General features: G+C 38.6%; 1 protein-coding gene across 4 annotated transcripts in view; it reads right to left on the reverse strand.

Moving 5' to 3' along the window:
- DGKQ (diacylglycerol kinase theta) overlaps window positions 1-15,540 on the reverse strand; it is a 102,412-nt gene that overhangs the window by 50,701 nt on the left and 36,171 nt on the right. For all 4 annotated transcript variants that reach the window (XM_041120888.1, XM_030004832.2, XM_030004831.2 and 1 more), the window contains exons 3-7: window positions 12,691-12,790; window positions 7,929-8,014; window positions 7,066-7,191; window positions 5,482-5,635; window positions 1,079-1,147 (exon numbers count right to left, since the gene is read on the reverse strand). In XM_041120888.1, coding sequence (XP_040976822.1) covers window positions 1,079-1,147; window positions 5,482-5,635; window positions 7,066-7,191; window positions 7,929-8,014; window positions 12,691-12,790 — 535 coding nt within the window. The remainder of the gene's footprint in view (window positions 1-1,078; window positions 1,148-5,481; window positions 5,636-7,065; window positions 7,192-7,928; window positions 8,015-12,690; window positions 12,791-15,540) is intronic.

The raw sequence follows: 15,540 nt of genomic DNA on the forward strand, positions 1-15,540 counted from the left end.
AGTCACGAGTAAGCAAAATAGCCTTAGTTGGTGAAGTATAAAAGTCCTGACGCTCAGTCACTTACGTCACTTAAAACACCGGAAAAAGTGGAAGTTTCTTAGATAAACTGCAGTTAGTCAGAGCCTGGTCCCATAATAAGGGAGCATGGTGGTGGATCCTAACTTACAGTCATTAAGAGACACCAGCTTCAAGTTTTAAGAAGTGAAATAACAGCATGCTTGAGATCAATTCCATAACTGAATTCATTATTTACTGAGCTGGATTTTTTAAAAATCCAAACAGCATTTGCACAATTATCCTATTAATTTTGTGAAAAAAAAAAAAAAGAAAAAAAAAAGAAAGAAATAAAGAAAGGAAAAAAAAGAAAATCCCTCCCTATGTATTGTTCCGAAATTTCAGTTTTTACAACAATCCATGCAGCTACATTAGGTAGGAAGTACCACGTTTTTGTAGTTACTAATATGGATATAGAGGGTAGGATGCCCTTAAACTGTGGTTGGCTTCATCTTCTGAAAAGTAGGAGTTTGGCTAATACCAACCCCAGAAAACTCCACACACATAAGAATTTAACCACATAGGAAGCAACCAACCCAGCTCAACCCTGATGCACAGGAATACATACACTTTTACTGCAACATGTCCAAGAAAAAAAACAAAAAAAACCCCCAAAACAACCAAGAATTCACCTGGTGCCTTCAGTAAGATTTGGATCCAGCTATCTTAAAAGAAAAAGGCTTTGAAAAGACATGCTATCTGTGTCTGCCCTTTAAAGTGGTTGCTTATCTATGGATTGTTAACACCCTGCTTGCTTTCTTCGATTACCACGTTGAGAGAAATGATCTATTTGTCAGGGTAATCAACAGATTGTCACTTATGCCAATCTACCAGTGGAAAATAGTGATGAGATATTTGTAATACCCTGGATAAATGTGTTGGACCAAAACTTTGGACCTCAAATTGATACCAGCATTAGAAAAACAGCCATTTATTATTTTTTCATGTGGCAAAGCAAGTTAAGTTTATATGAATAAAGACTGGAATGGGTGACTATTCACCACTTACTAAACTTATGCTTACTTGAATCTGTTGAAATTTGGACATCTTTTGCTGATCCCTGTGTTGACCCATCAACATCATCATCTTCATCTGTGAAAACAGAAACATTTTAAGAAAGGATTCTTGTTAACTTGAACTGTGGGGGAAGTGTTTGTCATTTAAAGATGGTGTCCAACAAAGAAGCTAACACAAAAGAATCCAGTCAGAAAAGCACACTTTCTTCTTCTGCTTAGTTTATTATAATAATCCATACTATAAAACCAGCATTAAAAAAAGCAAACCTGCATTGTCACGTAACTACAGTGAAGGCATACCTGAAGTCCTTCTACTACTAGCTTTAATATTGCAACTACTGCATTTCATGCCTTTCTCAAGCTGCAATGTTTGCCTATGACCAAAGTATATATGGCTTCCATTAAGTTTTAAATCACTAAATCAGTCCAGGAACTGCAGTAACAGCTTTCCAGACAGAAGTATGGGTATTATATAAATATTTCCATAACTGAAAAACAGATTTGCTGACACCCAAAGAGAGAGAAATTACTGCACTCCATAAGACGATTTTGACAGCAGGTCATTGCTCTCACTAAAAGCTAGGAGCCAACATGTCAGATAATAATGCAGCTTGTAAAATCACACATAAAATACTTAGAAATTATTAAAATAAAAGCTACTAACAATTACATTTGCTCCTGTGAAGATAACATCCTGACTGCATTCTCATTCGTGACACTTGGGTCCATACAGAAAGACTGGTACAAATCCAAACAAGATAAATTTTTCTCCTCTAAGGGTAGCAGTGGCGTGCAACGTAAACCAGTCCAGTGTGCTGATCATATAATGGTATTCATATTCCCACCCACTGAAACTCCCAGTAGTCTTGAAAAGATACAAGCCAGGCAACGCCTCTATAAAAACTATGCCTTGCAGCTGAGGGAGAAAGCAGGAAATCAAAGCACAAAACATGAGAGAAAAAATAAAATAAAAACAGTAAAGACAGCTCTTCAGAGCAAAAGAGGTACTAGGGGAGTCAGAATCCTAATGCAAGAAAACCTTCCAAGAAGCAGAATCACAGCATGTCAAGAAGGGTACTTAGCAGGAGTCCTAAACTGAAGACCAGGTAACTTACTGAATATTTGGGTAATGCTTCAACTGACTACAAGAAAGATCAACAATAAAGTTTCTGGGTTGGGGTTTTTAAAATATAAAAGAAGGATTGAAATACTTTCCCTGTTATAGTTGACAGACAAACAGATTAAGTTTCAAATTGGAGAGATATTTCGACAATATGGTCTTGAAACACCCTGAAATAAATGGAAGTTGAATGCCTTCTCAAATTTCCCTTCAGACAAAATTGGTTGTGTAGTACTAATTCCCCTTACGTCATTGAACCTGTGGTTCACAAATGTTATCAGAGCTCTAACTAACTTTTTACTGAAGAATAAATCTGAGTTTTAACAGCTGTTGGATTTGATTGTGTAAGCCTCCGTAACACAGGTCAATGATGATGTGCTCATTCTCTGTCTAGGACAAGTCACTTGGCACTTCCCAGCCATCAGCTTGGGAAGAGCTGTGCCTGCAGCACTTAGCTCATCCAGGCAACCACCACTTCTTTGGTACCACAGACTGGTCTTTTCACAATCTTCTGAGCGATGCCCTTTGTCAGCTGTGGCAACAGAATAGCACCCTCTGTGCATGTCGTGGCGTGAGGACTTCTGAACAAGCGTGCTTGCACACACGTCCCACAGAAGTGAGGACAGAAGTGCTAATTATCCTCCAACAAAGCTGAAATGCTCTTTGCTCCCCGGAAACATCCCTAACATGCATGCAATCTTTAACAAGATCTGCCACCCGGAGCCTACACCTCTCCCTGGAAAAGTGGCAGCAACCCCCAGGGCAGCTGTCCCAAGCTGCTCTGTGGTCAGAGGAGCTTCAAACACATCCTGAAGAGTGCCAGGGAGCTGCTGGACCCATGACACATCTTGGTAAGTTTTGGCACGTGCCAGGAGCTAGTGGGTTTTTGAAGAAAATGCAGATCTGTTCTGTGAGCGTGGGTAATAAGAAAGACTACCAGGCCAGAGCACTGAGCTCCCTCGATGTAGGATGATGTGAGAATTAGTTTAAGGCAACTCCCAGCTCTGCCTTTAAGGAATAACCTGGGCAGAGGGAAAGACCTGTTTAGCAAAGGTATTTAGTGCCTTTGGCAGGGACCTGCAGACAGCTGATCTCCAGCAGATGACTGAAAGCAGCAAAACTCCAGCAACAGGTCTTAAAGCAAGCCTCAACAGGATGTGAATGGTGTAACACCGAGCCACACGTGAAGGCACCAGAACATCAGGGACCTGGCTGCTAAAACAAGCATCACATACTATCATCAGCTAAGGAAAAACAGAACAAAACACCTTACGCACAGCAGACTGCAAGGCAGGCACTGCACCACAAATATTATTCTCCATGCCTTGCGCTGAGCCACAATCGTGGCCCATTGACCACAAAAGAAGGCAGATGTCAAGCGCTGAGGGCAGCCATCAAGTTCAGACGTATGCCTGGGACCAGCAGCAGGAGGAAAGGGGAGTGTCTCCACGGCTTGGCCCCTGCTCCCCTGGGTGTGAGCAGCCCCTCCACCCTGGGAAGCTGCTGCCCACCACGCGACGGGGAGCTGAGCCCAAGCAGCAGAAATTCTTGCAGAGCAGCAGAAAGGAGATCCAGTGTTAGAAAAGAAACACTTCTCAGGGTGTTACTCTATTTTATCTGGGTACTTGCAGGCTGAGCACTATAAAAATGCATTCTGGCATTCCCAGTGTGGTGGGTTTTCTTCATTTTTTTTCACATCATGTTAAAGCACTGGAAATGGTCCAAATTAAGTTACTGAGTATTTCCCCTTCCCCGCACATCTGTTTCTGACCACCAGCTAATGACTGATCTGCACTGCATTCTCTCAATTCAAAGTATAAAAAATACATTTTAATTAAAGGAATGAAAAAAACGTTATTACTTCAAAAAAAACTTGAATATGCATAACACGAACTCATACACTTAGCTTGTAGCCTAAGTCCTGAAATGGAAAACCTTCTCTTCCATCATGTAAAATAATGAAGGAAGAGAATAGAAGGTGCAGCAATAACCTTGTATTCTTTCACTCAAGGTGCTCCGTGATCAATTTTTACTTAGAGGTGATTTAAAAATTAAAAAAGGAAAAAGTTTAAGTCTGACACATTAAAAGAACACACCACTGTTTAAAAGACAAACTTAGTTAACATCAGAAAAGTCACACCTGAACAGGCTATTTAAAAGGTTTGTGATTAACTTCTGTTAATAATAATACAATTTTATCTTCACTTAAGCCTTTGGGACACTTGTAGAATACCTAACAATGGACCTGAAACAAAGCTCATAATGAGTCTTCCAGCAAAACCAAGCTCATCCAGATTGTTTATTTCTGTTATTTCTCATGTTGGAAGCACTAAAAACTCTATGACTTTCAACTATGTGCTGTACTTCACCTTCGCCCACCAACAAGCAAATTCATTAAAAATAACCCACTGAAAAAACCACGCCAACCAAAAAAGCAACATAAGTCTTCCTCTCCCCCTTTACACTTTTATGGGTCACTTCAGCATATCTAGGTTATGTAGACTTAGGGTCATGCAGTTTCTGCAGTAGCAGGACTCCTGCTATAGCTTCTGCACATGAGAACGCATGGTTCCTGCTAGCCAACTGCCTTCACCAAAACCAAACCTACACATTCAAAGCAGAAAGTTCAAGAACAACCTGTTAGGTTGAGGAAAGTGCAGTTGCAAATATTTAACTTCCACAGCCTATATTTTGCCTACCTTTTATTTGCTTTCCTATTGTATTCAAGCACAAAAAGAAAGGCTTTGTAAGAACATAATAATCAAAATATAAATTAGAAAATACTTCAGTGGCTCAAAAAAATTCTCTTGTTCCTAAAGAGCTGTTACCCAAACATACACTCTAGATGGCAGTAGAGCATTACCCTGCTAAATACATGATAATTTCTTTTCAGCACAGAAATCTTAAAAGGGCAGATGCTTAATCAAAGAGGCAAATAAAAATATATGTATACACGATATGCCAAATAAAAACCAACATGTACATCAGCAAGTGTTTGTAGCAATGATAACACTACTCTGCTAAGCAAATTTTTTGATTTTAGGTTTTCACTTTCTGCTTGCTTTCTATTTAAAGAACAGTTTTCAAATTGCCCAGCACCAGTAAACAGAAGTTTCAGCATTTCGCACACAGTCTGCATTTAAAAATCTCTGTCCTGTCCCAGAAACAGCAAGAAGTTACAGTATTGCCACAAAACCCAGTGAAAATTAGCAATCGTATTCTTCAGTAAATTACAACACTAGGTTAAACATGCTCATCAATTAGTTGCAGTCAACTTTGAAAGTTTTTACCTGATTCTGTTTGCAAATTTTCTGATATTCGAAAACAATGCAGTTTGCTGAAGTTGCGAGAAAATAATTGCACACAGGTTGGAGGAAGAATCATATTCCTTAATCTTCCAAAAGTACATTCTGGTGTGACAATTATGTAGCAAGCGGAATGAGCCTATAAATAGAAGCATCAATTAAGAAGTTAGTGAGACACGAAGAAAGCAAATTTGTTTATAACAAAATACTCACCAGAATTGCAAAATTCAGACTAGGACACATATAGACCTTTTGTAAATCACTTTTATGAAATGAGTGATCCATTTTTCACCCTAGATTTTAATTTGTTCCATTCAGGTTTTATATAACCAATAATGGGAAGTCTTAACATGTGAAGAAACTCCACGTACTACAAACCTGCTCTATTAAAAACTAAACGTTTCTATACAGCTACGTGGAGAAGTTTTAAGTTCTGGTTTCAAACCCTGGATCTTCCATTCTATACAGATATTTACTGGTGGAGGTGGGAAAGGTCGGCAGGTTATACTGAATAGTTTGAAAATAGCAATATCCTCTTACACAGCTGTACCCACTTGCAGATTCAGAGATAACACTGTTTGGGTATTTATTCCAAAACATGGCTGGCTAGTTTCTGCCTTTGTACTTGTGCAAGATCTTCTGCCATTACTGAATACACATACCTTTGTATATGTGGCCATACTGCATGTTACATTTGTTAGACTGTTCTCAAAGACAGTCCCTCCCACCTCAGAAATTATGAATCAGATTAAAAATACAAACCCTGCAATATTTAAAAAAACCCTTAAATTCTTCAAATCATACCTGAAATACTGAATAACCCCAGAGTTTCATTTTAAATTATTATTACATAGAGAACCTCATCTTGCAGTAACTGGCAATTAATGATTTATTACATATGCTTTTCAGTTCCCACCCCACCTGGTGCTACTTTGCACTTTCATCATATTTCAATGAGAGGTAGCATTAACTGGATGGACCAATTGTTATCTAAACAGCAGCCTGCATATCAGTATGTGAAAAGCTGTGGCTTTTGTGAGGATTATTGAAAGGTACTGTCATGTTGCACAGGAATTAAACATATGTCACGTGAACAGAAAAACATAGAAACCAATACTGACAGCTTTAAAAAAACCCAACCACACAGGTTAAGAGCTATTCTACACTGAAAGAGGAATAAGCATATTAGAATGGTAAGTCTTTGACCTTGCAGAATTCACGTCATTTGAAAAAAATTCCGATTTCACACAGGAAAAGTAACTGCAGGCTTCTAAGCAGAAATCTATAATGATTTGCCTGTTAAATTTTAATTCCATTGGATTCACATAAAGATTAACTGTGATGTTGTGAATTCCTCATTTTAATGAGTAATGGGGGGGGATTTAAAAAAATCAGATTTTCCATCTAACTAATATATTTGTATAAACAAGTATATACACGAAGTGTATTTATAAAGTATATATAAAGTATATTTATGAAGTGTACAAATAAAGTATATTTATGTAAAGTGTTTAAGTATGTGCAAATATATATATGGTACCCACAAATATATGCAACAGCACAACATACCAGGATGCCACACCATTCACATCTCATGCCAGACAGGACCTCAGAAGAACTACAGGTTTTTTTGCAAACTTCGCAACGAGCACTTGAAGAAAGGTTTCCCTCCCTCCAGTGGTGGTGATAAGTATCCTGGGGGAACACATCAGGACTTAGCGTTACATGAAACAGATACAGAAGCATCTTCAGCCTAACTATAAAATCAGCAATTCAAACAGCTCTGAGGAAACAGCAAGACAGACTAGGACACGAAGTATTTCCTTACCATAAATATGAACCTAAACAATCCTACATTTCACTGAAGGAAGTTTATCAAACTATGAAAAAATTTTATCACAAAGTGCATTTGCTTCACACTCCACCAAAACCAATAGTCTCTAAAAAAAAAAAAAATAAAAAAAATCCTGAAAGGTCACTGTTATGCATGTATTTTACAGTGAGAAGCTGGGCCGTCTTGCCTCAGACAGACTGCAGGAAGCCTGAGGAACATGATAATGTTTGCCATGGATGTAATGCAGCCAACAGCTCAACATATAGAAAAAAGAGTTCCATGCCAGCTTCTGCAATGCAAATTTTTAGATAAGATGCCTGATTTTTTATTTTTTTTAATTAGGACATTGTATACATTGCACAGACTTTTCAGCATGGCTTCAATAAACATCATGAATATGACAGAATTTAAGTTCCTCTTGCTATCTGTGATACCTTCTGAAGCCACACATTTCCTTTGCCTGCCAATAAGCAACAAAAGTGCTTTGAAAATTGGCCGCATGTGAAAGAAAAGACCAAGACTCCTCCCCCTCCTCTAGCCCATGTTTTCACACCGAAAATGAGGGACCACTTTCTCCTGCAGAGGCATCCACACTTACGTGGTCCTGGTGCCCATCCTGGTGACACTGCCGGCAGTCACTGCAAGCAAACAGGATACAGTCTGTGTGCACGTGTAGCTCACAAACTAAAAACATGAAAACAAGAAAACTTCTTTAAGCTGGAAACCCCGGGGTTTTTGCAGTTCTTCCCTCTGTCCCTTTTTCTCTCCATCCCTCCAATACTCCTTCACTACTTTTTTGCACCATACTTTCTTTCCTTCATGCTCTTTTCTGTTCAGTAAAGACAGGCAATAAAAGAAGTTTATCAGCATTGTCCTGTGTGTTGCTCTACTTCCTTTGTGTTAAACTGATACAGCAAGTATAAGAAAAGGCTGAGCTAATTTTGCTCATATGCACTTGCCTTATTTCCTCCAATATAGCAAGTTAAATTTGTAACAACTTTTTGGCTTATTACACAGCTTTTACTCACAGTTTCACAGGAATCACTGCCTACTCCAATGTAATTGTGCCTGAAGTCTAGTTTGATTTAATCAAATCCAAAAAAGGCTGAATGTTAGAAGCATTAACAGAAAGAAAGTTCTCCTTCTGCAACCAAATACCACCAAGTCTGGAGTGTAAAGTAATTGTCTTCCTGAAGCTATACTCCATTCATTCCCTTTACAAACCCTTTTCCAAACCCTACTGCAAAGCAAGCGGGCACCTCACAAGTGGGTTGAAAACAGCAGGTGCTTTTCTGCTGGACAGCCCCTCTCTCCATCCCTGGAGCTGTCAGAAGCACAAGGAAACAAGAGACAAGGTGTGTTCGAGTCCCCAGCCCCAGCAAAGGAGGGGGCACTACTGCCGAAACAGCAGCTGTGCAGTAGCCCACCCCTCCTGCTTGCAGCCAGCAGCCCTGTCTTGCTCATGGTCCCACAGGAGATGCGGCACAGATCGGATTAGCCACTGGCCCATGTGGCACAGCATAGCACGCCTGCACCAGCACGGACTCGCTTGTGTTTGCAAAGTGACACGACATTTGCTGACGTCAGGACATGCAAAATGACTGGAGGATATCGTTCTCAGGCAGATTGCAACAGCCTGAAAGTGTGTTTTACTCAGGAAATAAATCCTTTTTATTGCCAGATGACGCTCAATGGATTTAATTTTAAACCTGACCAGAATCAATTGGTATGCTAATCTCAAAGAATATTTGTCCAAGCTATGTCTGCATACAGTAAATCACCATTTCATTGTTGGGAAAAGGAAAATAATCGTTTTTTCAGCACACTTTTTTAAGTAAGCTTAACATTGTCTTCCAAAATACCTGTTAGATACTGTAGCTCAAAAAAGTTTTAGTGAAGCCCATAAAGTTTTAGGCAAGCTTGTTTTGGATAAAGTACTTTCATTATTTAAAAGCTGACTTGAAGTATCAGATATGAAAGAAAAGAGAATCTACAAAAAGAAAACACCCCAGCTAAAATGCTATGCTGCAAAGGATCAGTCATTAAAAAAAACCCAACCAACTAAAATCTCAATATCTAGCTTCATTACTGAAAGAGTGAGGTAAGTTCTCTACAGACCTCATAAGACAGAGACGGATAAAAGAGACCCTCCTCTAGCTGCTTTTTAAAGATTTGGGTATACAAGCACTATGGGAAGGCATCCCAATTTTTCATTGAGTAAATGAAAGTAAGAGGCAAGCGTCAAATTCTTAAAATATTTTTTTTCTGTTCTGCTCAAAGAAGTTATTGCTCCAAGCACATCACAAAAATCTGAAGACTGTAACCTGAAGATTGAAAGATGGCAACTGCACGTTAGCCACATTATCTGAAAGTATCTTGAAAACAGGATTAAATTACATAAAGAATAATACCTTATTTTGAAATCACTCTCTGGACTCCAGAAAAGGTGATCAACACTAACACTGTATTATTCCAATCCCGCAGAAGACCATGATCTCCTACCACACCAAAGCAAAGCCTCTTTTAACAGGGCTTACTAAGTCAATCACAAGCGTTCACGTACAACTCCCCATACTATGTGTGTTCACCGAGACTTCAAGAACTTTTACACAAGGTGTGACATGGTCTCTCCTCTGCTCACATTTCTCCATATTCATAGATATAACAGGAATATTTTACAGTTTTGCCAATTCAGCTACCAGGAAAGCTAGATGATTTGAGTCACACCCTCACTAATGGTTAAAATTTACTGTAGACCTAATTACAGCTTTGGAAAATTAACAAAAACACTGGGGTTTTTATCATTAATTCTGCTAACACAGGCACACACTGCCCTTTGCTATACTTTGTAAGAACACAGAGGGGTTTTTTCCCTTGGTTTAATTCACATCTGCTGCTTCCACCACCAACCCCAATTCGGAATTAACAAGAAAATGTGTGCATGTGAAAGGCAGGAGTGTCACAGGAGTTAAACCCTTAAGATAGCTATCCCACTTATAGGAAAGATGAAGTTTTTAGTATGTAAAGATCAAGTCAAATCAGAGGGCCTACAAAAAGAAGTTTCAACTTTATCAGCCCTTCTGTAATCTACACAATTCTTTATCTGATAAGAGAACGACAGTTTTCTGTTCAAGCTAGTCATGAAAGTGCTGTGAATTCCTTTATAATTACCAAAAAACCAAGTTGGTTGATTTCAGATACATAAACTTGGCAGAATAACCTTTAAAATGTTAACTGCCTCCCTCCCCAGTAAATTGCTGCTCCCAATTGATGCTTAATAAGAAACTTTTGTAAAGGATCCAACACAAAAAAAAAAATGTTTGGGTTACTCCCTTTCCTTTTTTTTCTTTCCAGCCCTTCTTGGAAAGAAAAGGGAGCCCAACTCTCACCATCATGAGTCCAGGTTCAACTGTTACCAGTGAATTCTACAGCAAAAATAGCTATCCAAAGCAATTAGTAAGTGTCAGCAGAATCTGGAGTCCAAATATTGTAATTTTTGCTAATGAAGTATATGGACTTATCTCACCAGGCATTAATATACATGCATGCTCATTTCTGAGACCAGATGCCCCACCATGCAGCTACAGTGTTTAGTACTTGTCTGAAAATTTTCTATTTCCTTTCAAGAAAATTTATTTTATTTTAAGACATGAAGAATCCAAACCAAGTTACTTAAATTATTTTAAAAGTATATCTAACGATGTCAATCATTTGCTTAGAAAAGGTAACTTCATCTTAACTCTCTTTCCTATCTTAGTTATGGCAAAGATTCCAGGAAAAGTTCTTTAAATTTCAATATCAGAAGAGAACATCATAACCAACAGTAGACTTGTACTATTAAGCTAAGTCATTAGAAGTAAGCAAAAAAAGGAAGAAAGTTCAACATCTCCATCTGGATTTAAAAGCTCTACAGCTTCAAACAGCTGACTTATAAAACAAATTCTGAAAGTATTTTTGAAGAGTAAAGGAAGAAGCTCGTGCATTTTATGAACCTAACTGCCCTTTTTAAGCTACATTTTGGAAAAGTATGAGAGAAACAAGTTGTAGACTTACTGGTGGTCAGAAAACGGGATAGCAAATAAGTCCCAGCACACAAAACAAGAAAACTGTTTAATCCATGTAAGGAACACAATTCAGAACCTTCACTGAACCAGAAAAAAACCCCAAAACGTCTGGGCATTTTTAATACTTAAATACAACATGCGATTTCACGTGTTTGTTGTTTAAGAACACTTAAATGGAAACGTCTGAAAAAATAAATATTCCTTTGCAATGGGTACAACGCTAATACAGTAGAATTAAGAGAGCAGGCATATGAAAGCAAAATTTAAAAAGCTTTAACTAAAATAGATCACTGAACTAAAGCTATTTTCAAGACTTAAGAGGACACAGCTAGCGAAAATTTTGGTTTCAAATTCTCTGATCAAAGAGGAATGTTTCCCCTACACATACACACAGGTGACCATACTGAATAACATATTATCTTTAGCATAACAGCAGTTCTGAAGGCATCTCAAATCCCTACAGAATTGATTCTTCTCTCAGTAGACTCTTTTTTTTAAACAGTTCACAGGTAATATTCCCTCAAAATACTAAATTCAATTCAACCTCACAACATCAACTGAACAACTGCTAGACATTCAAGACAGGGGAGACAAGGGAGAATTAAGGAGCTGCCCCACGTCAAAATCAGTCAAGTACTCATGCCAACATGTATTTCAAATAAAAATTCTGATGTTTGGGTGAATTCTTTAATTACTGTTTTTTCAGAGAATCCATGTCAGGACACTCAGAGCAGTACTATTTTGACAAATAATATTTTCAAATATCTTTCCATTGAAGGCACCTCATCCCCATTACAAGCAACAGATATCTGAGTCCACTAACACAGAAAAGTTATATTCCATTCTTTTGTAGAAAGGGGGAGGTTTTAGAAACATGAATACCTGATGATTCCCTGTATCAAAAGGTTCCACTGGAAACAGAAATAAATTACCTCAACAGGACAAGTCTTTCTTTTGACATAATAGCTTCTCATTCTTTGCACATCTTGGGCATGGATTCATTGCACACCAACACCACAGACTTGCTCAAAGTAAATTGAAGGAAAGATGAAAGGGCATACATGTTTGACAAAGTTTGTGGTTTATTGAAGGTTATTGATTTATTATTCCTTAATTTGAAGTACACATTTCCACGACCAATGAGTGGATGATAAACAACTCAAAAATCTCTCAAACACAGTAAGTGCATACGTGTGTGTGTGTACACACACATACACCCAAGGTATGCAAGGCAGGCAAAGTATACATTACTGGATAATACACAGCTGGCTATACAAGCAGAGCTTTTTAAGTTACCTTCACATCGAAAGGCAGGTGACTCTAGTGACTTTCTGCACACAGTGCAAAACTTTCTTTTGTAATGTCCTGGAGGTCCAAAACAGTGTGCAACTGGAACCTGGCAATGAAGAACGCGTTAAGACATCATCAGCCACAACTTTCAAAGTGCCAGTAACGATTCACAGAAACTGCTTTATCATGCCAGACAGGACAGTATATACAACGTAAACTTAACTAAGCCTGAGAACAAAAATACAGGCAAACCAACCTTTTTAATAAAACTTCATATTTAAAAATAAGTTTTAGATACTTATTTTAAATTATTATTTAAAAAAAACCTTTTTTTTAAATTCTTGGGTTTTAATATGTAATATATATTTTTTTTTTTAAGTGCTGGTTAGCTTCTTGATGATCCACAGTGCCATGAATCCAAGAGTTTCCTTTGGGTTCAGTGCCGTGTGACTTACCTGGAATCACAGTTCCTCTCCTAAGTATACTTAATTGAATCAAAGATGATTAAAGAGTAATAGTTGCACATGTACACAAAATACCCTAAAGACACACTCAAGACATTTTTTAAAAGCTCAGTCCAGTACTCTCCACATGCCTTTCAGCTCTTCCCTGAATATAGCCCAGCCAACTGGCTCATCAGGACAAAGGCATTGGTCTCTCCCTGCCCCCACAAAGCCTCAAAGCCAGGAAGGTAGAGATCCAGCTCTTGGAGTACATCCATGCTGAGGTTCCTGTTGACTGTAGGTGGAAAACAATACATTTCAGCTCTTGCCAAGAGCTGTACCAACAGTTTTAGCAAATGTATTTCTAGTATACTATTCACTTATCTTAAAAAGGGAGTTTTTTTCTTGTTTAGTGAATAAAAATGAAGACTGGAATTGATGGTACCAAAAGAACAGAAGAAAAGATGAAAAATGAAGAATAAGAAACATACTTGAGCTTTGTACTTGCTCTAGAGACCACTCTTCCTACAAGTTGCACACCTTTGTTAAACTGACATTCACATTAGAAGGAAGAAGCATAATTGCATCTTTAAAATTCTAGAATCCAAATGACTTCCATAAAAGTTTGCTGTGACTTAGGTATTTAGTATTATGCATCTCACATGCCCTTCCTGATATGACAAACATATCAGATTTCTCTTCTGGTTCTTGCATCACACACACACAAAATATTTCTAGTAAAGGCTGACGAATGATTATTTAGGTATGAAATGAAATTAATCATTCCCAGTAAAAAGTTGGAAATAATGACTTAAGATACATGTAGTCACAGGTAGCTTCTTTTCCCCCCAGATGTACTAGTAAACAATCTTCCAAAGTTATTGAGCAGGATTTGAATTTTTCTCCTTGTATATTAGGGTTTTCCTGGGAACCACTACCAGCAAATTCACACATACTGGGAACACAGAATTTGATGACATACAGAAAGTTGCTTCCAGTTCTAAAGGTCTAATTGCCACCAGTGTTTCTGCCTCTGAAAGCATGGGGACAGTTACACTAAACAATCCCGTACTTCAAGCATGTGCAATAAAATAAATGAGATAAAGTTTTGCCAGATGTAACACAAAGAGAAAGGAACATTGCTGGAATTTTAATCCAGAAAAATCACTAACCCCCCAACTGCAAAGCATGTGGTTCCTTCAATCCTCCTCAGAATTAATCTCCAGGAGGTAAAGGAGTATGAAGAGAGGTATGAAATATGCCTGTGTTATCAGACAGGAACAAGACCATGCACAGGAGCTGACCAGTCAAGCAGAGTCACCAGCTCATTGCCCCAGCAGACCGTGTTGCCTGGAGGAATCCTTGGTCCCTGACTGACCAGGAAACTGACTGTCCAGATCCCAGGCTCCCTACCACACTGGACTGCCAGCTGGCCTACCAAAAGGATTTCATATCAGTCTCTCCAACATGATATATTACAAAAACATCCTTGCCTGCAAAAGCTTCAAATTTTTACTTTACATACAAATTCAGGATTTAAAAATACAGACAAACCATGCTTGGGGGTCCATCTCCTACTCCCATCAACCCAAACAGAAATTTCATACTCCCATCAACCCAAACAGAAATTTCATTCTCTGCAGCCCTCCAGCTCTGACTGACACAAAGTTCATGGCTGGCTTGCATTATTATTTATTTTTCTTAAATCAGAATACTCCAGTCATATAATACATGTTTATAAAAAGAATATATATCCTTAGGGCAAAAAAAAAATCCTGGAGAGCCTGGAAAACTTTAATCAAACTATCTCAGACTAAGTTCAAGGCTCATAATCCCCGCCCACTTTTCTTGCACTTTCATGCTACTTCTTCAGGGGAAAGGAAAAGCCAAACCTCCCTGTACAGTAATGTACAATGTACAATGGCTCAGCTATGCTGGAGGTAAAGTGCCAGAGCTGTTTTCTCACTCTAGCTGCTCCAAAAATAAAAGTCCAATCCCAGCTTGGTGGGAGAAGGCCACTTGCCCAAAATTCATCCTACACAATGAGTTCAGGTGCAGAAAGAGATAATGTGAATGGCTATGTGAGCACAATCCCAGCCAGACACAGCAATTGTGAGGGGTACTGAAAAGCCCTGGTAGGATTTTGTCATGAAAGGTTTTCTGCACATCTCAACCTGTCTTCAGGTTTCAAGTGTCACCTTGAAGTCATCTGCCTGCCCTACTCTCACCACAGACCCAGGCACAGCAGAGCTGGCCGTCCCCAAGGCAGCAGTATTCCCCTTGAGATCAGATGCAGATGAGACCTTCTTTAGCTCTGGAGTGGTGAATAGCCTGCTTTGGACACCCAGCATGAACTTCCCTGCTTGAAACACAGAGAACTTTTCTTTCCCCTAGCCATGAGTCTGGCTGTTTT

Source organism: Aquila chrysaetos, chromosome Z, assembly GCF_900496995.4.
Source record: "Aquila chrysaetos chrysaetos chromosome Z, bAquChr1.4, whole genome shotgun sequence".
Lineage (NCBI taxonomy): Eukaryota > Metazoa > Chordata > Aves > Accipitriformes > Accipitridae > Aquila > Aquila chrysaetos.